We start from the raw sequence: 25,722 nt of genomic DNA, 5'->3' as shown, positions 1-25,722 counted from the left end.
AAACATTTATCGGGTCGGGTATGGGTATGGGCAGGCGGATTGTGGGCTTGAGTGGAGTGAGGGTTGGGCCTTGGTGATCAAAAGGGCCATCCAGTGAATGCTTCGGGCCTCACTCAATTGGTCATGGGCCAAAATTATTTCACAAGGATCTTTGTTGGAGAGCTGTCTCTGAATATCAAATCAGAAAATCCAATCGAATTAAAGAGCCAAAAACTAGGTGCATTTTAATTCTTGGCTAAATTGCATTTACTGCCCCGTATATTAGGGAGGGTAGCATTTCAGGGACTGTAGTTAAGGGCGTAACAAATAGAATCCCAAAATTAATTTTTTTTTTGCAATTGAAGGACTCCGGCCATCGGATTTTGCAAATTTGCCGGAAATTGCTTACCTGGACAAAAATTAGGGTTTCAATTTGGGATTTTTGCTGATGTGGCGGGGGGATAAAAAAAATTTGCCAACTAAGCTAAAAAAACACAAAAAAAATAAAAAAAACAAAAAATAAAACCCAAATTAAAAGAAGAAGACTCTTCCCCTGTATTCTATTCATCATCTTCATCGTCACCATTATCATCTTCATCTCTCTCTCTCTCCTCCCTTTCTCTCTCTACATTTTTTGGTTCTTCTTTCTTCCCCTGTATTCTATTCATCATCTTCATCATCAACATTATCATCTTCATCTCTCTCTCTCTCTCTCTCTCTCTCTCTCTCTCTCTCCTCCTTTTCTCTCTCTACATTTTTTGGTTCTTCTTTTTCTTTCTCCAAAAAATCATGAAAATTTTTATTCTCTTCACCCCCAAAAGTAACCACCCCCAGTCCTGAAATGCAACTCCTCTGACCTCCTTTTTCACATACCCGACCGCCGCAACACGAGCACAGCGGATTCCGTGTCTTCCACCACCACATCCACCACCAACAATGCCGCTTTAGCCGCCGGCGATGAGGTCGACTGCAACAGCTCCACGGGCAAGAACTCGCTGTCCACTCTCAATTTCTCAATCCTCAACAAGAATGTGATGATGATGGATGATGACGTTAAGAGTTGGAAATTGGATATCACAGCTGGGGAATGTTGGGGGTTAAGGATTTTTTCTCAGAAAATGCTTCGGTCGATTTGAGAGAGAAGAGTCTTCTTCTTTTAATTTGGGTTTTATTTTTTGTTTTCTTTATTTTTTTTTGTGTTTTTTTAGCTTAGTTGGCAAAATTTTTTTATCCCCCTGCCACATCAGCAAAAATCCCAAATTGAAACCCTAATTTTTGTCCAGGTAAGCAATTTCCGGCAAATTTGCAAAATCCGATTGCCGAAGTCCTTCAATTGCAAAAAAAAATTTAATTCTAGGATTCTATTTGCTACACCCTTAACTACAGTCCCTGAAATGCTACCCTCCCTAATATACGGGGTAATAAATGCAATTTAGCCTTAATTCTTAGACCAGATTAACAAGAAAAAATGGACAGGTTCTCATAATGGTGGATGAAAATGCGGTATTTTGACTACCAACATCTCAGAATGCATCAATGGAGTTTTGAAAGTTGCTCGCCGCCTCTATTGACAGTGATAGTTGAGATGACGCTTCAACGTACTGTTCATTATTTTCGTGAGAGGTTTGCGAAAAGAGTAGTGTAATGTTGACCAACAACCAACTGCGGACGGATTTTGCATACAAGATGTTCACACGTTGGCAACAAAAATTTGTTAAGCATACGGTCATCAAATACCATCAGTTTCAACAGTCCGCCTCGGTTATTACAAAACATCATAATGGACATGGACTCAATACTCATGTTGTCAAAATTGCAAACCGAGAATGTTCATGCAATAAGTGGACTCAATTTGGCATCCCTTGCAGTCACGTTCAAAAAGTATGCGCAACATACATGATTAATGTTGCATCAATAATAAAGGATTATTATGATTTAATGGTTTAGAGGAACACATATTTTAAGTCATTTGAACCTATGCATTTTGAAGATTATTAGGATGTTTATATAAAATAAAATTAAACAAAAAATAAAATAAAATTTCATGAAATCATGGCATCAATCTTACTTCAAGAATTTTGCTTACTGAAAATTTTATAAGAAACTAGCTAGATCTACTAGATACTGAAGTTTTATGTTTTTAATATTTTTCCCTGATCTTTAGGGTAAAATTAAAAGTACTGGCGCTGAAAATGATATGATATTCAATTGTTTTAGATCGACCAAATATACAATTTTTAGCGTCGACCATGCAAGATTTTGACTTGTAAATTAAGTTTCACGGGAATGGTATATATTTAGGAAAAAACACAAAATATATGAGTCAATAATATTCACCAATATTGCTTACTTGGTGTTTTTTTTCCAATGACATTTCCTTTTTGCAGTCTTTAATAAGTTAAAAATACTATATATAGTAAAATAAGTCAATATTCATCTCGTTAAAATTTGATGGTTGAAATTATTTTGAAGAGGAATTAATATATAAATATATATATATATATTATCCTTATTAATATAAATATGTAACAAAATCTACATTATAGAAGGTGCAGTGGACATGTGGCTGACATATTTAACGTGCGAGTGCCACTGCCCCCTCCTCCGGATCCAATATCTTGTGCTACATCTATATCCAAACCTCCCCTCATACTTTCCCGCTAAACCATGCCTTTTTGCAATTTGCCCGCTACCTAAATTAACTATATTATCATCGTTAATTATTTGTCTACTCCCATGCACTTACGTAACCTATCTACCTACCTACCTACCTACCTACCCACCCACCACTAATTAATATTTACATCATCAAATCACATGCATCATTTCATTTTATTTATTAATAAACTTTACAACATATACTATTTATCAAATAATTACATATATATATATATACACACACATGTCATGATCACTTCAATTGATAAATATCAACACATATACGACGTACTAAGTACATTTATTTAACCAATTATTAATTAGCAATTATATATATAATTACTCGCAGACATACCTGTTTTTTAGGAGAAGCCCATATGAATTAAATTCATTAATTTTCACAACTCACTACCTTTTTTGTTGTGTCCATCTCTCTCTTTCTATCTCGTACGCGCATGCATTCAAGAATGTATGTCAGAACGCAAAAGGCGGGAGACAGTGAAAAAATGGACTTAATTAACTTGGGAATTTAATATATAGAGAGCTGCAGTTAGGCAGCTGCTCAACATTCCTCCCCACTACTATTTGAACATTTGAAATATTCCTCTTCTTCTTCTTCTCTCCACATTTAAACCATCTATCTATCTATCTATCTATACAATTCTTTTTTTCATTTTACCAGCTACATGTAGATACGGTATCAATCAATATTCACACATATATCCTTTTATAAACCCTATATTTTATATAGGGTTTCGATGGTTGATTGATACTGCAATTAAAGAATGAAATGAGTTCTTGAGACATGTAGATTGGTGATCGGACAATTTTGATTAATTTCTCGGAAAGAGAGATTGATCCAAGAGAGAGAGAGAGAGAGATGGGTGCAAATGGAGGAGGCCCCCCACCATTTGTCAAGAAAGAAGACGAGTTTCATGATTCTAATAATTGTGATGATGACAACGATGATAATCACCAAATATTAATGCGTGAGAATGATCACAAGAATGAGAACAAGGGCATTAGCATTGCTGAGAGAAGGGCTGCAAAATGTGGTTTCAATGCTTCAAATATCAATGCCGCTCGCTTCAGAACCACCGGCCTGGCCACCACGCCCCTCCGTTCCCCTTATTTCACCGTACCCCCAGGTTTGAGCCCCTCTGCATTGCTCGATTCTCCTATCATGCTGCCAAATGCTCAGGTACCTACACCTACCTAATTATATGCATACATTCCTTCATGTGATTAAATGAAGATGTACATGAAATTAGAATAATTAATAAAGATGCATGCATGCATGTCAGTACTATACATAAATTGTTAGATTTGGTAGCTTTAATTCTTTCTAATTATTGTGTTAAGTGAATCATATAATTAGTAATATATAGGATTATTAATTATATATGAATTGTAAGTGGTGCAGGCGCAACTATCTCCAACTACTGGGACTTTTCATCAATTCCCTTCACCTAATCATGAAAGCTTGAAGCTCAAACTCAAACTTGCCAGCAGCTGCAGTGCCAGTGCCAGTGCCAGTGCCAGTCCCAGTGCCTGTGGGGATGATCATAACACCTTTGCACCCCAGTCTTCTTCCTCCAAGCAACCCCTTTCTCAATACTCATCACTCCTGCCTAACAACACTTCATTGCTTCAAAATAATAAGGTAACAATATTAACTTATTTTAGTTACAATTACAACAATGTTCATTATTAATTACAACAATATTCATGATCAGCAGGCATTTGAGGAATTCGAATATCCAAGGGATTTGCAAGATACGACATCTAAAAACGTCGACTATTTTGAAGACACACTTACAGAAACTGATCAAGTAGTGATCTTAGGAAACAACAATAATCAATACTTAAGCAGCAGTTTGCAGCCAAGAAATAATCATCAAATGTTCATTAGCAGTCACAATGATCATCACCACAGCAGCAAAGACATAAGACCAACCACACATCCTAATCAAGAAAAACTGCATCATCATCATCAGAGGGGACCATACTTTCCCAAAGATCAAGTGGCTAAGTATTCAGAAGATGGATTCTACTGGAGGAAATATGGGCAGAAACACGTCAAAGGAAGTGAATATCCCAGGAGTTACTACAAATGTACTAACACAAATTGCCAAGTCAAGAAGAAGGTGGAACGTTCGCACGATGGCCAAATTACAGAAATCGTGTATAAGGGCTCCCACAATCACCCCAAACCTCAGCCCTTTAAGCGGTTAGTAAGTGAAATGTCGTCGTCTGACATGAGTCCTGAAGGTAGTAGCGCAACTTCGTGCTTTAAAACAGACGGAAAGGATGCTGCATTTGCCTCGGACTGGAGACCTGATCATAGTTTAGACGGGACATCTTCGACTTCATTTCTTAGTGATTTTTCCGATCCCCTATCAAGAATGAACACGATATTTGAGTCTGTTGAGACCCAAGAATTCTCCTCTGCGTTTGCCAGTCAGGATGCCGAACATGATCAAACTGGGGCTAGCCCAGAGAGCATCTCTTTCAATGATGAAGATGATGATCAAAATGGTGAATGTGAGCCCAAAAAAAGGTATATATATACATATATATGGACAGCTAATTGCTAGCTTTTTTATCTTAAAGAAAAGCTCATTTTAGCTATGCAAATTTACTTGTTTCACTGTTTTGATTACTTTGGCTTTTTTGTCTTTGGGTAGGAAGAGGGATAACTTTCCAAGTGAAACCACCACAGCAAGGTCTACACGTGAACCAAGAGTTGTTGTCCAGATAGAGAGTGACATTGATATTCTTGATGATGGATATCGATGGAGAAAATACGGCCAAAAGGTTGTTAAAGGAAATCCAAATCCTAGGTATGAACATATAAAGCTGCAACTTAAGCATCACTACAATATTATTGAAGTTTGTCAAATGTAGTTGAGAACTAATCCATGTTTTATAACTTATGTTGTTTATTCTTGCAGAAGTTATTATAAGTGCACTACTCCAGGATGTCCCGTCAGAAAGCACGTCGAAAGAGCTGCTAACGATATAAAATCCGTAGTAACAACATACGAAGGAAAGCACAACCACGAAGTGCCTTGTAGCAAAAACGGCAGCCTCGTGATTTCTGATGTTGCCAATCTACCGCCTTCAGTCACTAACAGCACCATTCCTACCGCAGCGCCACTGCCACAGAAACCTGATCATCATCATGTCCCGAAAGCAGGAAAACAGGTTCAAGACCTCTCCAGTTTGTACCTGGAAAGAAAACCAATCTTGAATTACAACGAACTAATGAGGTCCAATCTGCCCGGAAACTTCACCAACGACCTGAATTTCGGAGCTTCTTCAGTTTATCCGCTCTCCTTTCCTCCATTCCATTCCTTACCTAATTACAGCTCTCTTCTGATGAACGGCAATCAAATGAAGACGAATTACCCATCTTCTAATCTTTATCCGATGTTGCCGGATTACATGCCACTGCCGTCACAAGTTAACCATGTTGCTGCTGCTGCTGCTGGATCAACCAATGTGCCTCTGGCTGGAAACTTCCACTACAGCAACTATGCAGCAACATCAGCAGTTAATCAATCTTCTTGTCGAGGGAACGAAATGAGAGATTGCCAGCAGGCGAAAGTTGTGAAGCCGAAAGAGGAGCAGAGGGATGATGGTGAATTATATGATACTTGCCTATCCATACCTAACCCTGGAAATGGAGCAATATAGACGTACGTACGTACAGGCACTGTTGCCAAACCTGTAACAAAATTTCCATTCCATTACAATATTGTCTGATTCTTGTGTTTCTTGTAGTTGTGTCCACTGTCCAGAGCAGAACTTTTATATAGGATATATACTAATTCTTTCGGGCATTGTAATGATCACCAAAAGGTAAAATTGCTCTTGAAAATTGGTGAACGGAGTGATGCGTCGACGTCCCTCTTTTGTTTGCTTTTCTTGTTAGCTATCTGCTGCATGATCGATCAGATATGCACGTAATATGTCTGTATATATTAACGAGTGTGGATATTGGGTCTCTGATTTTGTGGGCTACATATAAATGCGTGTATGATTTGAAACTAATGTGATTATAATTATAAATGGCATTGTAGAAATTAATTGTTTTAGATAGATTTAATTTCAAAATAGAATAATTTATCCAATGTGGGCTTTAAAGCAATTTTGGTCCGGTAGCTTTAGGGATTTCCGGATTTGGTCCTTTAATTTTTTGGTTCCCCATTTTGGTCCTGTATCTTTCAAATATGTCCTATTTTGGTCCTTCAGCTAAATTAGTGATCATTTTGCCCTTCTATAAAAAACTAAATATAGTCCATATACATGCCCTAGCTTGGCCCATCATGCTTCCGAAATAAAATTAAGTTTCTATAAATTTATACATTTATTTGACTGCCTTGTTTTCGGGTATTCCAAGTCCTTGATTTTACAGACTTCCTCCAACCACACAACCGCAGCTGATAGTTCGCATGTACTTGGCTCTTTCAATAACAAACAACATAGCCCTATTTCGTTTCCTACCTTAGGGCGTAGAAGGTACTTCAAAGAAGAGACTAAATAATATTTTGGATAAACAAGTGGAACATAAGCCTTTTTTTTTATTAAAAAAATATAGAAAATATTACATAGATATTATTCCTCCATTGGAGGAGACAACTGTTTAGCCTCTTATAAGCTAGAGGGCTTGACTCGTTGGGGAAACCCCCATAAACTGAAAGATTAAAACACTACAAAAGATCGAAAAGACTCAGAACTCTAATGCTTTGAAGAGTAGGAGAAGTTTTCTAATAATTCCCTTCTGCTTCATTGCATCTTTATTTATAGGCGTCCACAAACTTCAAATTCGGATTCCAAATTTATTTTTTGATGACATCATTGCATTCGTCATCATCTTGTCTCTTTCGAATGATGTCACTGCGTTTGTCATTGCCTCGTCCTTTCCAACTGTTGGTCATAATGGCTTGTTGGTCATGTGATTTTCAGTTGGTTTTCTTGCTTTGTTGACTGTTGGCCTCTGCCTTTTTCTGCCGACTATCTTATCCTTGCTTTTTCATATTTTCTAATTTTTACTTCTTTTTGCAAAAATTTTTCTTTTTCCCTTGTCTTGGTCTGGTTCAGGTTTATTTTGTGTTATTCGAATTTTTGTCCCGAACAAGGGCTTCTCTTACTTTTCACAGCAAGGACACAAATGGTTTTGTCATTGCCCAACATGCAACATGTTGCACGTCTTCATCCTTGTAGCTTCATTCGCCGGCAGCTTATTCTCTCAGATTAACATTCTTTTCTTCTCAAATAAACTTTCTATGAACTCAGTGCTTTTTCCTGTCATGGAATTTAATAGGAATGATCCATTCACTTTGTTGGAGAAAATTTTGAATGGATACTTAACTTTGTCCATCTCAGTGAGACAGACCTATAATCCCAAAACTCTTCTCGTAGAGATACTATTTTCACTGATGGCTGACACCAAGGGAGCTTCTCCTGAGGCAGCTTTGATTTTATTAAAAGCCACCATATCTGGCCTCTGCAACTTCATGAAATGAAATGCTGGATGAGACCATTTTCCTACTATTTTTGGAGCAATTGATATAAATTTTATCTCCAGAACATCGCCTCTCTTTAAGTGGGGGTTATTTTGCCATGAATCAAAGACCGTCCCACTTATCCACTCCGGAAGTTTAGAAATCTCCAAAAAACTTGGTGACATAATAGGAAATGAAGCAAGAGCTCCAAAATCATACCATTCTCGGACATCTTCTGGTTTCGACCTTTCTAACATCCAGACTCTGTTATATTCTCCAGATGTTTCGATAATGGTCTTGCCTGGGTTCACTCCTTTGCGGAAAATTAATTTTTCCCAAAGAAGATATAAATTCGTTAGTATTAGTCTTAGAGATGCCTGTCATGGGCTTAAGGCTAATCTCTCCCTCCTTAACTGTGGAGGTGCTGGGTTGATTTGAACCTACAAGAATTTGCATTTCCTGTGACTCAATTTTTTTGTCGTTTCACCAGAGTTTGGTGATGGCCTTGTGCAATCGGTACTTGAATCCGACAGTACAAGTCTAGAGTCCTGCACTCTAAAGGCATGTTTTAGGACATGCTCCCTCAACTCGTGAGTCATCCCTGAAGGTGATGCATTCCGAATTAGTTCTCGTAAGTCGTTCCATAGCGATGTGGATGCTAATAAGGAACTTCTTATTGTGACTTGGACTGTGTCTAGACCAGCTCTTTGGATTTTTCCGACAACTTAGGCATTCATCGCTAGCTGCCCGAACTTCCTGTCAAGCTCCTCAAAGTTTTCCCGAAGGTGCCCGAGTCTCAGCATTGTGGAGTTTGCTCAGTTGCCTCCATCTCTCGTCAGGAAATCTGCAAGAACATTTTTATGAGATTTTATAACGTTAATATTATAACAATAATATTGGCATTCAACTTGCCATCTAATAATGCGAGCTTTCTCTATCTTTGATTCTAATTTATTTTTTAGGAAAGCTCTAACATTGGTGTAAACAATCTTTAATATTTAGCAAGTAAAAAGGAAAAAGTATTATTTTAGTCCGCTAAGTATGCCTAATTTTATTTTTTGTCCGATAACTATGCCCATATTTGTTTAGGTCCAGTAACTTTCGAAATTGCTTACTTTTAGTCCTCTGGCAGATTTTTGGATATTTTTACCTTATGCAACTTTTAAAAGGCGGTTTTAGTCCATATGCACTCACTTCACAATTTTTTGTTAATGTTTGCCTAGAATGGTATCAAAGCCTAGGTTTATTGAAGAAATATATGATTATATTATATTTTGATATTATTTATCTACTAATGGAGGAGATTCTTTAAGAGAAAATGGAACCGAACGAAAGTTCGAGTTACTATGAAAACAGAGAATATTTTCAAATTCTGAAAATACAAAGAAGAGAATTCTCATGGAAATTCTTAACAAGTGTTACAACGATCTCAAGAGGATTGATTATAAAATTCTCACGCCAAAAGAAGAACAAGAGTGGCTAAAAAAATTTGAGGTTCGACAAGTACTACCAGGAAATGCAGTGAGGCGTCTACACTCCACTGAAGTCCATGGTAGAATCCTAGCCAGGAGAAGCGGAACGAGTAAATTCCTACATAATTTTCGTTCTAAAAATTATGACTGATTGGAAAGAACTCGAGCCGGATACATCGAAGATCTCCCAAGATCTAAGGAATATGTGTTAACCTTAATGCATGGAATTTCTAATTTAATGATAAAAAATCTCAATGCATAACTTGTCTCCACATAGCTTAAGAACACAACATCAACAGTCTTAGGGCCTAATTTCGTTCTTTTGTGTTCTGGGACCAGCACTTTCTCTAGGCACCCCATACTCAAAAGTATTTGAGGCTAGGTTTCCTACCTTCCCATAATTCGAAAGGAGTTTACTCGTATTGTGTTTCAGAGGGACTCTATTGTTAATATGACAAGCCGTATTCAAAGCCTCTCCATACAAGTACTTTGGTAACCCAGAGGTTAGTAGGAGACTTTAATCTTTAAATGTTCTATTCTTTTGTTCAGCTACTCCATTAAATGAAGGGGAATACGGAGGAGTCTCTTTATGATTATGCCAAAATTTTGACAATTTATTGAACTTACTCTACTCATACTCTCCTCCTCTATCAGACCTAAGTCGTTTTAAGTTTCTTACTAGTTTGGATTTCTGTTTTATTTTTAAACAAAATAAACTTATCTAAGGCTTCATCCTTCTTTTTCATGAGAAAAATATAACAATATCTACTGCAATCATCTATAAAGATGATAGAATATCGTTTGTGGTCCCTAGTCAAAACTTCATTGAACTCACAAATATCTGTATGAACTAACTCAAGTATTTATGAATCCCTTTCAATTGACTGATAATGTTTCCTAACTTGTTTAGTTTCAACACAAACTTCACATTTGTGATTTTTTCAATATTTTGACTAGGAATTAAATTCAAATTCATCATCCGTTTGATTGAATAAAAATTTAAATGACATAACTTACTATGCCACAGAGTAGATGATTCAACATTCAGTATAATAGAATCAGAAACATCGTTTTAATTATTATTCTCAACTCAAACTTTGAACAAGCAATCATCTAAATAACCTTTACTAACAAAAATACCAAATCGTTGAATTACATCTTTATTAATTAAAAGTTAATTCACATCCCTCCCTAACTATTACAGAACCACTAATAATATTTCTTGTGACAGTGGTACATGTTGAACTCTTTTCAATGACAGAATGAGCCCTGAAGGAAATTTCAAGTCCACACTTCCTATCCCAAGTATTTCAGCAGGACTGGAGTTCCCCATGTTTACTGTCCTTCCACTGATGGCCTGATAAGACATAAAGAGAGATTTATCATCACACACGTGCACATCCGCTCTAGTGTTAATAAACCAATCACAAGGTTCGTAAATAGTCAGGAGTTCAGGTTGTACAGATACATACCCTTCAGTTGCTCCTGAAGTGCTAGCACCGCTAAAACCTCCCACAACCATGTTCACAACTATCTGCCTAGTCTTGGATTTTTTATTAGGATAAAGTTTGGCCCAGTATCCAACCTGCCCACAATTCTAGTATGGTTTGTTTGCTTTTGGTTTCTTATTCTTAGTGGCCTTGCCTTTATTAATGGCTTTTGAGTTCGAGTGAACCTTATTCACTTTCTATTTTCCCACTATTAGATTGGTCCTGGATTGATGCTTAACCGACATCTTATGGGTCTGATTTCTGTGCTCTTCCTCAATGCTGATAGCAATCATTAGATCATCCAGAGACAGTCTCCCTTTCTGATGTTTGAGTGTCATGCTAAAACTTTCTCAGCATTTGGGAAATTTGTCCACTATGGATATGACCAAAAAAACTTCTCAGGAAATTTCATCTCAACATAAGCCAGAGCATGCTCAAGGTTGATAATCTCTTAAGTCTGTTCAGCTACAGACCTGTCCTCAACCATTTGATACCGTATGAATTTGGAAACAAAATACTTTTCGAGCTCTTGCTCTTCAGTATTATATTTCTGGTCCAACTCATCCCACATAGACTTAGCACTATAAGAGTCGGAAAAATAGACGTCGAAGAGCGTATTTGACAAAGCTGACAAGATCACTCTTCGGCCTATTTGATCCATCTCTGTCCACTACGCTATCTTAGTAGTTTTGGAATCGGTATCAGTAGGTTCGGGTCTGGTCACCTGAATTACTGTTAAGAGTCGTTTCATCGTTAAACCAAATTTTGATTCACTATTGCCAGTGTTGAAAAATTGGCTTGAAAACTTATCCGACAGACCGATCAAGTCGACATGGGGTGTGACCGAAATTGCAACAGAAATCTGTTCAGCTATTATAATATCTTAGGAAATTGAAAGTAGGGTTTAAATAATTTCAGGAAAAATCCGAGTTTTAAAAACAGTGTTTACAAAAATTATTTCAATGTTACAACAAAAATTCGATCTTTCAAAACCTGTATATTTTCTTCAAGATTGTTGGAAAAATTTCAGTTTCGTGTGATGAAACAAATTTTGAAATATAACAATCGAATTTAGAAATCAAAAGCAATAAAAACCACATTGGAACCCAAATATTTTTTTCTCTTTTTTCTCAATTTAATCTATGGATTCTTCATGTAACTAATTAAAATTACAACAATATAAACGACAAATATTTGTAAAAAGATTAAAAATGAGATATATTAATTGAAGTAAAATTATTTTTTGAGAAAATATAATTATTATTACTATCAAAAGACAAGTGCAAATATTAAACATATAATATCTTTTTAACGCGTAAGAACAAAACAATATTTAATTAATTAAATTTATTTTAGAAATATTTTTTCGCAAAACAATATTTAATTTAGTTTTTATCTACTTTTCATTTTTGTATAAAAAGACTATCCACTTTTAATTTGCTGTAATTTTCAACTTTTTTAACAAAAATTACTTTTCTAAAAATAAAAATTTTGGCAACACTCCGAAATGCCAACTAGAATTAACTTTGTTGGTAGTAATTCAATTATACGAAACTTTGAGTAGCAAAACGAGATGAGAGAGGGGTTAAAAGTTGAAAAAGAAACAACTTAGAAAGCGCTCTCGCTCTCGCTTAGAAATATAAAGCGCGAGGAATACGATATAGAATAAAAACGGGAAAACAGACGGCTGCAGATCTGAGAACTGGTTACTTTACTACCTTATACTGCCCTCCCTTTGGAAATCGGGGCCAACTCAAATTTATTCAGACTAAAACCCCATTCGCCGGATCGCCGATCTCTCTATTACGTTTTTAGGTAACGTCTTCTCCTTCTCATTTCCTTCGTTTCAATTTGTTGTTACTTTCGTCTAGATCTGAATTCCCAATTTCTGTCCTTTGTATGTTGTGTATTCAACACATCTAACAATTTCTTTGTTAATTACTGGGTGAATACTTATGCACCGATGATTAGTTCGTGTATGTTCGTTTTCTCTTGCTATAGTGGATAATGGAGTGTGTGTTGATGTGTGCGTTTGGTGGATCTGCGTGATGAGGTTGATGATTTTGTTTTTGCGTTTTTGTTGTTCGGATTCAGTTAATGAGGTGACAGTGTGCTGTTCTGGTTTTAGGTTGTTATGGATTTAAGCTTCATTTTAATCATTTCTAATTGTGATTTTGTCTCAGAACACTCAGTATGTGATAAACTGTAGCCAGGGAGGTGGCATGATGTTGCTAAATCTGATTCTGTTTGTTACATGATTGCTTGAGTACACTTTCTTCAGGTCTTCAATATTTTTTATTAACTCAAGTTTTTATGTTAGATCTTTAGTTTACAGCAAATATGGAGACTATAATTACATTTAATAATAATACCAGAAATTAATTATGCCATGACTAACAGCTGAAGTTTGTTTGAATCTGTTAGCTCTTTTGTGGCACATTATTGAGTCAACTCATATGCTGAGAATGACTAAGTCTCAGATTAATATACATTAAACAAGTTATCTATGTCCAGCATAATACATTGTTAAAAGTTCGTGTTTATATTAATAAATGTTTGGGTCTAATGTGACTAGATAGCAAGCAGAAATGGAGAAATCTTGTTCTTTGCTGGTGCATTTTGATAAGGGAACACCAGCACTTGCCAATGAGATCAAGGAAGCTCTTGAAGGGAATGATGTTCCAGCTAAGATTGACGCCATGAAAAACGCAATCATGCTTTTGCTAAATGGCGAAACGTTGCCTCAGCTCTTCATTACTATTGTTAGATATGTGTTACCCTCTGAGGACCACACTGTCCAAAAACTGTTATTGCTCTATTTGGAGATCATTGATAAGACTGATGGAAAGGGGCGTGTGTTACCAGAAATGATATTAATCTGCCAGAATCTCAGGAATAATCTTCAGCATCCTAATGAATATATCCGTGGTGTTACCCTGAGGTTCCTCTGCCGGCTGAATGAGGTGGAGATCATTGAACCTCTGATTCCCTCCATTATCTCAAACTTGGAGCATCGACACCCTTATGTTAGGAGAAATGCAATTCTTGCTGTGATGGCAATTTACAAGCTCCCACAAGGAGAGCAGCTGCTGGTTGATGCACCAGAGACTATTGAGAGGTTTCTCTCAACAGAGCAGGATCAATCAGCTAAGAGGAATGCATTTCTGATGCTTTTCAATTGTGCCCAGGATCGTGCTGTTAACTACCTTTTGACCAATGTAGACAGAGTCTCAGATTGGGGGGAACTATTGCAGATGGTTGTCCTGGAGCTTATCCGAAAAGTTTGCAGGACGAACAAAGCTGAAAAAGGGAAATATATTAAGATCATTATATCTTTACTGAATGCCCCTTCAGCTGCTGTTGTCTATGAATGTGCTGGAACCCTTGTTTCTTTGTCTTCTGCTCCCACAGCTATCAGAGCTGCAGCAAACACATATTGCCAGCTTCTTCTCTCACAGAGTGACAATAATGTTAAGCTCATTGTGCTCGATCGCCTGAATGAACTCAAGTCTTCCCACAGGGATATTATGGTTGACATGATTATGGATGTTCTAAGGGCACTCTCAAGCCCGAATCTGGACATCAGAAGGAAAACACTTGATATTGTTCTGGAATTGATCACACCCCGCAGTGTCAATGAGGTGGTGCAAACGTTGAAGAAGGAAGTCATGAAAACTCAAAGTGGGGAGCTTGAGAAGAATGGTGAGTATCGTCAGATGCTCATTCAAGCAATCCATTCTTGTGCTATAAAGTTCCCTGAAGTGGCAAGCACAGTGGTCCACCTGTTGATGGATTTCTTGGGAGATAACAATGTTGCCTCTGCGATGGATGTTGCTGTTTTTGTGCGAGAGATAATTGAAACCAACCCTAAATTAAGGGTTTCTATAATCACCCGGCTTCTGGATACTTTTTATCAGATTCGAGCAGCAAGAGTTTGTTCATGTGCTCTTTGGATTCTTGGAGAGTATTCTCTATCTCTTTCCGAAGTTGAGGGTGCCATTGCAACTATAAAGCAGTGCCTTGGGGATTTACCATTCTTTTCCATATCTGAAGATGTGGAAACTGCCGATTCATCAAAGAAGCCCCAGCAGGCTACCTCAATTACTGTTTCATCTAGGAGGCCAGCTATCCTTGCTGATGGGACCTATGCAACTCAAAGTGCTGCCTCTGAAACTACAATCTCCCCTAACATTATGGTTCAAGGATCTTTGGCTACTGAGAATTTGAGATCTCTTCTTCTCACTGGTGATTTTTTCCTTGGGGCAATTGTTGCCTGCACTCTAGCAAAGCTCATTCTAAGATTGGAGGAGGTTCAACCATCAAAAGTTGAAGTGAACAAAGCATCGAGCAATGCATTATTGATTATGGTCTCAATGTTACAACTTGGGCAATCTTCAGTTCTTCCTCACCCAATTGATAATGATTCCTATGACAGGATTGCTCTTTGCATAAGATTGCTGTGTAACACAGGGGACGCTGAGAGGAAGATCTGGTTGAAGTCTTGCCGTGAGAGCTTTGTTAAAATGCTTTCAGATAAACAGCTACGTGAAACTGAAGAAATTAAGGCGAAGGCTCAGATTTCTCATTCACAGCCTGATGATCTCATTGACTTCTACCATTTGAAGAGCAGAAAGGTTCTGAGCTACGTTTGCCATTTGTTGTATACATGTGTGTGTGTGTGTGTGTATATTCAGTGAGTATAGAAGTTCCTTAATTGTTCTTTAGATTTGTTTCCAGGAGATGCTTATTTTATTGACCAGGTTATATTTTTTCGCATTGCAGTATCTGCTTTCATACACTCTTTGTTTATTTTTCCTTAAGTGTGGATGTAGGATATTTCAAGTTTTTGGATGCTAGAAAGTATAGTTTACTTTGGTTTATTACGTTGAAAATATGATTGTAAGGACCTCTTCTTAATGCACAAGAGCAGATCATCAAGTTTGTGACTAAAGACTTTAATTATGATATCTGTTTTGTGGACAACACAATATATTACTTTTTTCATGTCTCTCATTGTTACCTGATTCCAGGGTATGAGCCAGCTGGAGCTGGAAGACGAGGTTCAAGATGATCTAAAACGTGCTACTGGCGAGTTTGTTAAGGATGCGGATGATGCAAATAAGCTAAACCGGATCATTCAACTCACAGGATTTAGTGATCCAGTATATGCTGAAGCATATGTGACAGTTCATCATTATGATATTGTCCTGGATGTTACAGTTATTAATAGAACAAAAGAGACCCTTCAGAATTTGTGTTTGGAGTTGGCTACAATGGGTGATCTTAAACTTGTTGAGCGCCCTCAGAATTATACTTTAGCACCTGAGTCAAGCAAACAAATAAAAGCAAACATTAAGGTTTCCTCTACTGAGACAGGAGTCATATTTGGAAACATTGTCTACGAGACCTCGAATGTGCTCGAGCGTACTGTTGTCGTTCTCAATGATATCCATATTGATATCATGGACTACATATCTCCTGCTGTGTGTAGCGATACTGCTTTTAGGACCATGTGGGCAGAATTTGAATGGGAAAACAAGGTATCTTTCTCACTTAGCTTGTTGCATTATCCATCTCCAGTTGTTCTAGAGATACCTGGCATTTTCCACTATTTCTACAATTTTCTAGGCATAATGCTCAATTATAGTTATAACTTTTATATTTTAAACGAATTATTACATACTTTGGATGGATTATGAACTTAACAAGGCTAGTCACCCTTGTAAGAACTTGCACAAGTTTAATGAGCTGGTAAAGATAGTATGATATATGGCTACTCATTCATAACAAATTGGTAGCCTTATCGATCAACAAATTTGAAGGAAATTTTAACTCATATCAATCAGAGGAGAAATGATGGCAATCAGGCTGCCTTCTAGTACATTCAGTGATAAAGCTTGATCTGGAAGAATGTGGTTTAATGTGATTATACATAAAAAGTTACATGTTTGGAATCTTCAAGTAATTCTGCATATAGTATTGGTAAATCATATGATAGCTATTAGGATAATATTATCATGCGCTAGGAAGTCGTTAGATCTGAGATGAAGCTTGATCGTGTCGGTATGGTTGGTATCACATGTGGGTGATTTCATTGCTTTTTTATTTACTCTCATTCTCCCTCCTGCAAGTGTAGGTTATTTAGTACATTCCTATATCCACTTTTGAGCAAATTGATCTTCTGTAATGTTATTTCTATAACGTGCATTACTCTGTTACTAGCACTCTTTCCTACTAGAGCATGAGCAGCAGTTATGTCTACCTTATGTTTGCCTTAGCATTCATAATCTACATCTGTCAGGTCCAAACAGTAGTACTATTCTTTCATAAAAATCATATATCTTTCTAATTATATGTGTTTTTATCTGCTTGGTTTCAGTCTTTTTCCCTTTCTCTAATTTTCTTCTTTTGGCAGGTTGCTGTAAACACCATAATTACAAATGAAAAAGAATTTCTTGATCATATTATCAAGTCAACCAACATGAAATGCCTAACTGCTTCGTAAGTCATTTTGTGATTCTACCTGACTGTATTACTATTGCAATAACTGCAAAGGTTTCTCACTCATTTATGACAATTGTATCTTTGTCTAATTCATTTTGGAAAAGTAAAATAGTCATCTCTCCTGAAGCTATTTTCCACTTATGTTTTCTCGTTTTGGTCTGAAGTTCTTTCCTCTGCATTATTATTGAATAATTTATGGTTCCTTGTTTTCATTTGCAATTGATGAAAAGGGTTTCTTCCCAAACAAGAATTATGAGAATGCTTAATCTATTGGGGGTTTTTTGGATTAAATACTGCTTAATAACACAATTCTGTTAAGTTATGCTTCACATTGTGCTTGTCTTATGGCTGGAGTTTTCATGGTGTAGAATGCACACTGTATCAAAAACCAACTATTTCAAGGTTCTACTTGCTTTTGAATTCCACTGTAGGCTAAGTTATAGATCACTTTACTGCAAAATTGAATCTGGCATTACCTCTTTGTAGAGGTTTGCCAAATTGTTTTGTAACAAGATGTTTCAAGATGTCCTGAACGATTAGCTTGACATTGTTTCTAAATTGTTGCTAGTGAAGACAAGTTGTATCGGTAGTTAACTTTTCCAGAGAAGTCGTCCTTTCATCTAATGCATGAAGCTCGATCTTAGTTCAGTTATATTAAATGATAGCCAGAGTTGCTAAAAGTTGATTGCACAGCAAATGAGAAACTGAAAGGATCAGTGTTCAGTTTAGCTAAGTCAAGCCTTCGCCATTAATCAATTTTTTTGTTTTTCTCTTGTGGCAGTCTTAGTGGTAACTCTTAATATATTAATTGTTATGTGCCTTTGTTGTGTTTTATGCTTATCTCCAGGTCTGCTCTAGAAGGTGAATGTGGATTCTTGGCTGCTAACTTGTATGCAAAGAGTGTTTTTGGGGAGGATGCTTTGGTAAATGTCAGTGTTGAGAAGCAGGGAGATGGCAAACTGAATGGATATATTAGGATAAGGAGCAAGACTCAGGGAATTGCTCTTAGCTTGGGTGACAAGATCACTCTCAAGCAGAAGGGAGGAAGCTGATGGTAAATACTAGAGCACTTTTTTAAGGTTGCGCGATACATCTAACTTGATCGTGTGTGAATAAAGTAGAATGCCTATGAATATCTTATTTATAATGCAGACTGCCTCTTTCAAGCTGCTACATGGAAAATCTTCTTTTCTGGCAGCATATTTTATAAGATGAGAATTAATAGACTTGAGGGCGGCTGTCCATCCACAGGCTTCATATTATTAGTATTTTTGGTCTATTAAAGAACCATCTATCTTTAAGATTGTCCAAGTTGTCATTCCAGTCGACTATTTTTTGTTTCTTTTCAATTAAGTCTTTTTATGTTATGATGTGCAGGTTTTGCTCTTCGACTGATGGGTGCCATTAGCAAACTTTCATGGGAGGATAGTTAGCTTGTTGAGAATAATTTTTTTTCTTTGGCATTCACATCTTTTAATTTTCATATGGGGACACTCAAAAACTATATTTGAGATATTTTTTCTGTAGAGGAGATTGGGAAAGAGATTGTTTGTATTTTTAGGTGAGTTTTTGTTCAAGTACTTGGAACTAATTGTATTTCGTTTTTGCTGCAAAAGATACATGCCTTCAAATGCATTCAGCAGATAAGGGATAGGAGTGGTAATCTTTGCATTGCTTTGCTTTGTTTGGGGTATAAATATATTCTGCACACAAGCTGGGAAGTATTAACTATGTTAAATTATTCATGAAATTTCGAGTACATTAAGTTAGAAAGCTTGAGCAAATTATTAACAGCTAGACCACTTGAAATTTTGTTTTATTTTGCCAAAAGTTTAGACTTAAGCATTAAATTAACCCGACTTTTTTAGTGAATTAATTACAATTTTCAATATGAAACATCTAGATCTAATAATTATAATTATTATGTATTAATTGTTAATATTAATAATTATATTCGAAAAATATTTCATAAAGTTAAAGGAAAATGTTGGGATTTCATGGGTTGGATTGCATGTATTGATCTTTAGTTTCTCATGAATTCTGCCAAAATTTAAATTCTTCGTCCAAGTTCTGAAGTTATGGCCAAATTAAATTGAAATTGCAAATTAATTGACAAATAGATGAAGCATAAAGTTAAAAATAAGCCAACTGATACAACCAAAAATTATCTTTTTCCCATGAACTTTTCAGATACATCTCCACTTGGAATCGAGAAACAAAGATATGAAAAACATATATTGAATCAAATTAACCACACCAATGGAAGACAGAAAATATAGTTAGAAAAAGAATTAAAACAAAAGACGTTGCTGAAGCAATCTTGTTATACAGATACTGCGCCAAAACCCGGAGTCAATCAGTTGACAACACGGCAGTTTCTCCTGATCTCCCCCTGTTTCCCGGTGAGAACCTCAATGTTTCCCATACGCACCATTGCAGCCGCAAACTTCTTAGCCCACACATTCCCATACTTTGCATTGTACACCACCTTTTTCGCCGTCATGGGGCTGCTCAGCAGAACCTGATCCGACGTCAGTAGCCCCCTATTCGCCTTCAATCCAACGTAGTACTTGCTGTCCAGACGAGTAGGGGTGATGGAATCAAGATTCACTGTGGGGTCTACTGTCGGAGCTGCAGTCGCATTGGCAACTGGTGGAGGGCAGATTGTTTTCAAGAAAGCAGCATAACTAGGGTCCAGGGTGGGATCTTGTGTTGGATAGAGCCGACTAGCAAAGGAACTGCAGTGAGAAATGCCGATGGAATGAGCGCCTGAAAGAGTCACCATTTCGTCAAGGGAGAGTCCCTTTCTTGCAAAATTGTCCCTCAGAGTGGTGGCATTGAAGAATGGGGCAGGCAAATTCAGGAGGGGCTCGTTTATCAAGGACACATTCCCATCACGACGGCCAGATGGGACATCGTAGTTTATATTCCCAAGTTTGCAGGAGCTGTCACGAGCTGCAAAGGCGATGATGTCGGCACAGGACACTATTCCAGGGCATCGAAGCTCCAGTTCTGCTTTTGCTGCATCTATGACTTCAAAGCCTCGTAGACTTCCCTTGTTTGGTATGCTTTGCTTTTCTGTATTTGGTCCATCCAACAGTACGGAAGCATCACATCCCTATTAACACATAAAATACGAGAAACTTCAAACTTTTTCAGATTTGGGTACGAAACATACACAAATATAGCATGCATTAGCTGTTTTAGCGAAAGATATGATTTCAGGAACCCATGCATTCAGTGCTGAGAAATAATTACAACAAGGAGCATTAACATCTCAACTAACACAAAGTTGAAGATGGAGAAATCAATTCTGAAATTCCATAATAAGAAGTTGATTAGCAAACAGTAGATTCAGGGTGTTATAACATGCGTACCCTGACGAAGCAATCATGGAAATGCAACCTGACAAGGCCAGCACCAAGGCCACGGTTTAGAGAAACGAATTTGTTCACATACTTTCTCACAATGGCTTCCGCAGGGGGGCAAGAGTATTTATAGAACCCAACTTTAAGTGGTGGATTGGCTGCAGAAGTGAGTGATACGAACAAAATGAAGCAAGAAAGAATAACTGGGATATTCCTGGTGTTGGAAGCCATTGTTATGATGTATGCAAAGAGGAAGTGAGAAAGGTATGGATGCTGCAGATGGATTCATGAGGGGTAGTATTTGTAGTTGTAGGCGGGATGAAGATAAATTAATATTCTTAATCTGGTGTAATGGTGGATCAATTCTCAAAACCAGGACGTGTATAGATGTAAGCAACTTGCAACTAAATTTATAAACTTGTGTTCTTTTACATCCATTATCTTTTTACACGTTATTCACTTAGTTTTTCCTTACAATCTCTTAGTAAAATTTAAAATAATCTCCTTTGAGTTTGAAGCCTTTCTTCTCCAACTAAAAGATTTAAGGGAACTAATTAGGAAGCCGTTGTTCTGACTGTTCTTCTCTGAATTGACATTCTATTTAGAGTTTGACTTGTTTAATTAATACATGAAACAAATTATGTCTGAGCAGTAGTACATAGTATGTATGTGTGTGTATATATATATATTCTTCCAAGTATTGCTTGCATTATTATTGATTAAGAAAGACTTCATAAGTCGTTGACATTAATTTTATGTCTTGTTATCTTTGACGTGTAAAGGTTGATGGTGGAGACAACCAAGACATGTACATTTACTCTTTGTATAAACTTGTAATCTACTTACTTCCACACACGTTGGCTCGGACACTTAATTCTCAATTTCCACGACATTCTACCTCCTATAAATGCCTGTAACCAATCTCTCCACAGCAACAACAGCATTTAGCACGTACAAACCTGTTCACTAGTACTCTTGATCAGATACGTGAACAGTGCTTCCAAGAAGTTTCCATGTTATGCTTTCTTTCTTCATTTTGTTCATTTCAATCACTTCTGCGGCTTATCCACCGCTTCAGCTCGGGTTCTACAAATATTCTTTTCCTCCTACCGACGCCATTGGTGAAAAGGTACATGAACAAGTCCGTCTCTCTCAACTGTGACCTTGGTGCCGGCCTTGTCAGGTTGCACTTCCATGACTGTTTTGTCAGGGTATGCAGTCATATATATCACCTATGTGTATTTTTTGGCTCATCAACTTCTTATTATGGTTTTAATTTGTAGAATCGATGATTTTCCCATCTGCAACATTAATTATGCTGCATGTTGTTAAAATTACTAATTCTCATGACTGGTGTTCTGTGTGTTAATAGGGATGTGATGCTTCCGTACTATTGGACGGACCAAATACAGAAAAGCAAAGCATACCAAACCAGGAAAGTCTACGAGGCTTTGAAGTCATAGATGCAGCAAAAGTAGAACTGGAGCTTCGATGCCCTGGAGCTATGCCCCGACATCCTCGCGTTCGCAGCTTGTGACAGCTCCTGCAAACTTGGGAATATAAACCACGATGGCCCATCTGGCCATTGTGATGGGAATGTGTCCCTCATAAATAAGCCCGTCCTGAATTTGCTTGCCCCATTCTTCAATGCCACCACACTGAGGGACAATTTTGCAAGAAAGGGACTCTCCCTCGACAAAATGGTGACTCTTTCAGGCGCCCATTCTATCAGCATTTCTCACTGCTGTTCCTTTGCTAGTTGGCTCTATCCAACACAAGATCCCACCCTGGACCCTAACTATGCTGCTTTCTGGGAAACAATCTGCCCTCCACCAGTTGCCAATGCGACTGCAGTCCGACAGTAGACCCCACATTGAATCTTAATTCCTTCACCCCTACTCGTCTGGACAACAAGTACTACGTGGGATTGAAGGCGAATCGGGGGCTACTGACGTCAGATCAGGTTCTGCTGAGCAGCCCCTTGACAGCAAAAACGGTGGTGCACAATGCTAAGTATGGGAATGTGTGGGATAAGAAGTTTGCGGCTGCAACTGTGAGTATGGCAACATTGAAGTTCTCACCGGCAAACAAGGTGAGATCAGGAGGAACTGCCACGTTGTCAACTGATTCATGTTATTTGAAATATTCATGTGGATCTAATCCATACTTAAATGTTTGAGGTATTCATTTTGTAACTTTGGATTCGTTTTTTGACATTCCGCTCATATTTGTTGCTCCTCCCATGCAAGTGGAGATTCTGGACAACTTTACTTTATTGGTAACATAAAATGATTGGCTTCTTCTTTGTAATAAGTGACATTTACTGAACTAAGAGTTGATGATGATTCTCTTCATTATCTATGCTGAAAGTTGAAGAACATGAGTAAGAGAAACAATGGTTGCATGTTGGACTTGTGAATTGATCCCATCTCTTTAAAACAAAGTCGATCGTTGTTGGGGGAGATCCAACTTGTGATTATCACCCATGCAATGAGAATGCAACTCATTAATACCATGAATAAGGAATATATAGATGGTGTAAAAAGCATATATGATGTTAATGAATTATAACAAAATCGAGAGGCAATATCAAAAAATTTTGACTAATTATATATAGTTTATACCTTAGAGACCCGTGGCGCCTCCAATAAAAATAAATCCTTCCCACCATAGGATTTCGGGATTCAAAAATCTCATATATACTGATTTAATTATCTGAGTAATGTAACTCCAAGTATGCATGATATTGTTTTATAATATTAAATTTATAATAGTTGGTGTGATTTTCTGTCCTTATAATTAATTAATTTTGGAGTAGTTGCTCCTAATAAAACATTATGGATGTAGACAGACATACTTTCCAACATTTCCTGGCTAAAAGATAACTCATGCTCTTTCTTGACAGCGCGGTTTTGAAAGGACCAAACCAGTAGAACAAAAGACCAAGTACGATGTACAGTTTTCATTCATCCTTGGAGTCACACGAAAAGGACCTGTTTACAAGTTAATTTGAACAAATCATACAAGGAAAACATGTTCACCACTTCTTTATTTCTGCAACTATTTTCCAATGTCTGCAGCCCACCATATGAATAATTATAAAAGAATAAAATTGAAACAGCAGCCAAAACCATCATCAGTTCACGACACGGCAGTTCCTTCTGATCTCTCCCTTCTTTCCTGTCAGCACATCAATGGATCCCATATGCACCATTGCAGCAGCAAACTTCTTTGCCCAAACCGACCCGTACTTAACATTGTTCACCACCAGCTTGCTCGTCAATGGACTATCAAACAATGTTTGATCTGAGGTTAAGAGCCCCTTATGATTCTTCAGATTCACATAGTACTTGTTGTCCAACTGATTAGGTGTTAGAACATCGTTGTTCACCACAGGATCGCTGTTGCTAGAACCAGGAGCCGGGCATCTACTTTTCAAGAATGCAGCAAATCCAGGGTCCAGAGAAGGGTCCTGATTAAATGTTGCATTGAACCCTGAGAGCCTGTTGGAGAAGGAAGAGCAGTGAGAAACACCGATGGAATGAGCACCAGAGAGCGTCACCATTTCGTCAAGTGAAAGCCCTTTTCTCTTGAAGTTGTCCCTCAGTTGGCTGGCTGTGAAGAATGGAGGTGGAAGGTTTTGCACAACTTCAGAGCTAAGAGAAACACGCCCGTCCCGACGCCCTGATGGCACGTCGTACCCAATCCACCCTACTTTCAGGGCGCTGTCTCGAGCAGCAAAGGCTAGAATGTCTGCACAAGACACGGTCCCAGGGCATTTAGCTTCGATCAGGGCCTTTGCCTCGTCTATCACCTCGAAACCTCGGAGACTGGGGAAATTAATAGGGCTAGCTTTCTCCGCAGCTGGCTTTCCAGGCACCGAATCCAACAGCACGGAACCATCACAACCCTATAGTAATCACGTGCATAGCAACATGTATATCATGAAGGGGTACATATAGTTGATAAGCAGACATGATTTATCATCAGCAATAATCTTCATTATAGAAGTCAATACTACTTTAGCCACGTTCATACATACCCTGACAAAGCAATCATGGAAATGCATCCTGATGAGGCCAGCGGCAATTCCAGGATTCTTGGACACGGCTTTTTCGACAGCCTGCCTGACAATGATCTCTGCATACGGGCACGTCTTAGCGTAATATCCTACTTGGAGTTTCTGCGTTTTGCCCCCTGATGACTTAGACTTAGCCGTAGAGCTGCTGCAAATCAGGCAGAGCACCAGCACAAGAACTGCTGCAAACTTTGACATCTTGGAATTCATGTTGTGAAAGAAAACTACAGGATGCTGATAGCTTGAGACTGATGGATGAGGTATATGTTTGATTCAAGTGTATATATAGTACAAAATGATTGAAAAAGTTGCACGGATTGGCATTAGTTTAATACAGTTATGATGACAGATAACCGTGTTTTTAGCTGTAGGGATTACTTAGTATATACAAGGTTTGAAGTGTTCTTAATGATGATCAGTCATCTGACTTTGTACCAATTCCATTCATAATATCTTAATTCCCTCTCATCTTCCCCCATACTTTTCTCAATTTCTAAACATGTAAATTGTATTGTGTTGGGTTTGGTTTAGGAAATTAGCTATGGATTAATAATTAATGTGTCTGACTTTGTTTAAAATATTACATCATATTGGGAGTTTTGAAATGGTTTATAATGAAACTTTCAAATGAGAGGAGTTTATCAAATTTTATTCTTTACCAAC

The 25,722-nt window shown here is 37.5% G+C and overlaps 4 protein-coding genes and 1 pseudogene across 5 annotated transcripts; 3 read left to right on the top strand and 2 right to left on the bottom strand.

Annotated features, from left to right (window-relative positions):
* The first annotated feature begins 3,211 nt into the window (after nt 1-3,211).
* On the top strand, nt 3,212-6,706 carry LOC105161243 (putative WRKY transcription factor 2). The gene is made up of 5 exons (XM_011078868.3): nt 3,212-3,838; nt 4,061-4,300; nt 4,377-5,197; nt 5,325-5,480; nt 5,592-6,706. Exons 1-5 carry the CDS (start codon nt 3,518-3,520, stop codon nt 6,334-6,336), a joined length of 2,283 nt encoding a protein of 760 aa, XP_011077170.1. The 5' UTR covers nt 3,212-3,517; the 3' UTR covers nt 6,337-6,706.
* Nucleotides 6,707-12,764: 6,058 nt separating this feature from the next.
* On the top strand, nt 12,765-19,260 carry LOC105161242 (coatomer subunit beta-1). The gene is made up of 6 exons (XM_011078867.3): nt 12,765-12,924; nt 13,685-15,743; nt 16,140-16,649; nt 17,525-17,610; nt 18,461-18,667; nt 18,991-19,260. The coding sequence occupies exons 2-5, from the start codon at nt 13,698-13,700 to the stop codon at nt 18,663-18,665; spliced, it is 2,847 nt and encodes a 948-aa protein (XP_011077169.1). The 5' UTR covers nt 12,765-12,924; nt 13,685-13,697; the 3' UTR covers nt 18,666-18,667; nt 18,991-19,260.
* A 575-nt stretch (nt 19,261-19,835) lies between these two features.
* LOC105161241 (peroxidase 5-like) lies at nt 19,836-21,212 on the bottom strand. Its single transcript, XM_088879854.1, has 2 exons — nt 20,991-21,212; nt 19,836-20,731 (listed from the first exon to the last, which is right to left on the bottom strand). The coding sequence occupies exons 1-2, from the start codon at nt 21,210-21,212 to the stop codon at nt 19,970-19,972; spliced, it is 984 nt and encodes a 327-aa protein (XP_088735980.1). The 3' UTR covers nt 19,836-19,969.
* Nucleotides 21,213-21,677: 465 nt separating this feature from the next.
* Nucleotides 21,678-23,289, top strand: LOC105161264 (peroxidase 2-like; annotated as a pseudogene). The gene is made up of 2 exons (XR_016065305.1): nt 21,678-22,192; nt 22,354-23,289. The product of XR_016065305.1 is annotated as a peroxidase 2-like (transcript).
* Nucleotides 23,290-23,911: 622 nt separating this feature from the next.
* LOC105161263 (peroxidase 5-like) lies at nt 23,912-25,323 on the bottom strand. The gene is made up of 2 exons (XM_020693186.2): nt 25,024-25,323; nt 23,912-24,891 (listed from the first exon to the last, which is right to left on the bottom strand). The coding sequence occupies exons 1-2, from the start codon at nt 25,267-25,269 to the stop codon at nt 24,118-24,120; spliced, it is 1,020 nt and encodes a 339-aa protein (XP_020548845.1). The 5' UTR covers nt 25,270-25,323; the 3' UTR covers nt 23,912-24,117.
* Between the last annotated feature and the right edge of the window lie 399 nt (nt 25,324-25,722).

This window comes from Sesamum indicum, linkage group LG4 (genome assembly GCF_026168435.1).
Source record: "Sesamum indicum cultivar Baizhima isolate 11 linkage group LG4, ASM2616843v1, whole genome shotgun sequence".
Lineage (NCBI taxonomy): Eukaryota > Viridiplantae > Streptophyta > Magnoliopsida > Lamiales > Pedaliaceae > Sesamum > Sesamum indicum.
Note: the sequence above shows the minus strand (reverse complement) of the source record. Positions and strands in the feature narration are given on the sequence as shown.

Bases quoted from the DNA above. Each gene is read 5' to 3' on its own strand.
- LOC105161243 (XM_011078868.3), top strand. From the start codon at position 3,518: ATGGGTGCAAATGGAGGAGGCCCCCCACCATTTGTCAAGAAAGAAGAC. The intron at 3,839-4,060 runs GTACCTACACCT...TAAGTGGTGCAG, and splicing joins TCATGCTGCCAAATGCTCAG to GCGCAACTATCTCCAACTAC. The intron at 5,198-5,324 runs GTATATATATAC...GTCTTTGGGTAG, and splicing joins GAATGTGAGCCCAAAAAAAG to GAAGAGGGATAACTTTCCAA.
- LOC105161242 (XM_011078867.3), top strand. From the start codon at position 13,698: ATGGAGAAATCTTGTTCTTTGCTGGTGCATTTTGATAAGGGAACACCA. The intron at 15,744-16,139 runs GTTCTGAGCTAC...ACCTGATTCCAG, and splicing joins ACCATTTGAAGAGCAGAAAG to GGTATGAGCCAGCTGGAGCT. The intron at 17,611-18,460 runs GTAAGTCATTTT...GCTTATCTCCAG, and splicing joins ATGAAATGCCTAACTGCTTC to GTCTGCTCTAGAAGGTGAAT.
- LOC105161241 (XM_088879854.1), bottom strand. From the start codon at position 21,212: ATGGCTTCCAACACCAGGAATATCCCAGTTATTCTTTCTTGCTTCATT. The intron at 20,732-20,990 runs GTACGCATGTTA...ATGTGTTAATAG, and splicing joins TCCATGATTGCTTCGTCAGG to GGATGTGATGCTTCCGTACT.
- LOC105161263 (XM_020693186.2), bottom strand. From the start codon at position 25,269: ATGAATTCCAAGATGTCAAAGTTTGCAGCAGTTCTTGTGCTGGTGCTC. The intron at 24,892-25,023 runs GTATGTATGAAC...TGATTACTATAG, and splicing joins TCCATGATTGCTTTGTCAGG to GGTTGTGATGGTTCCGTGCT.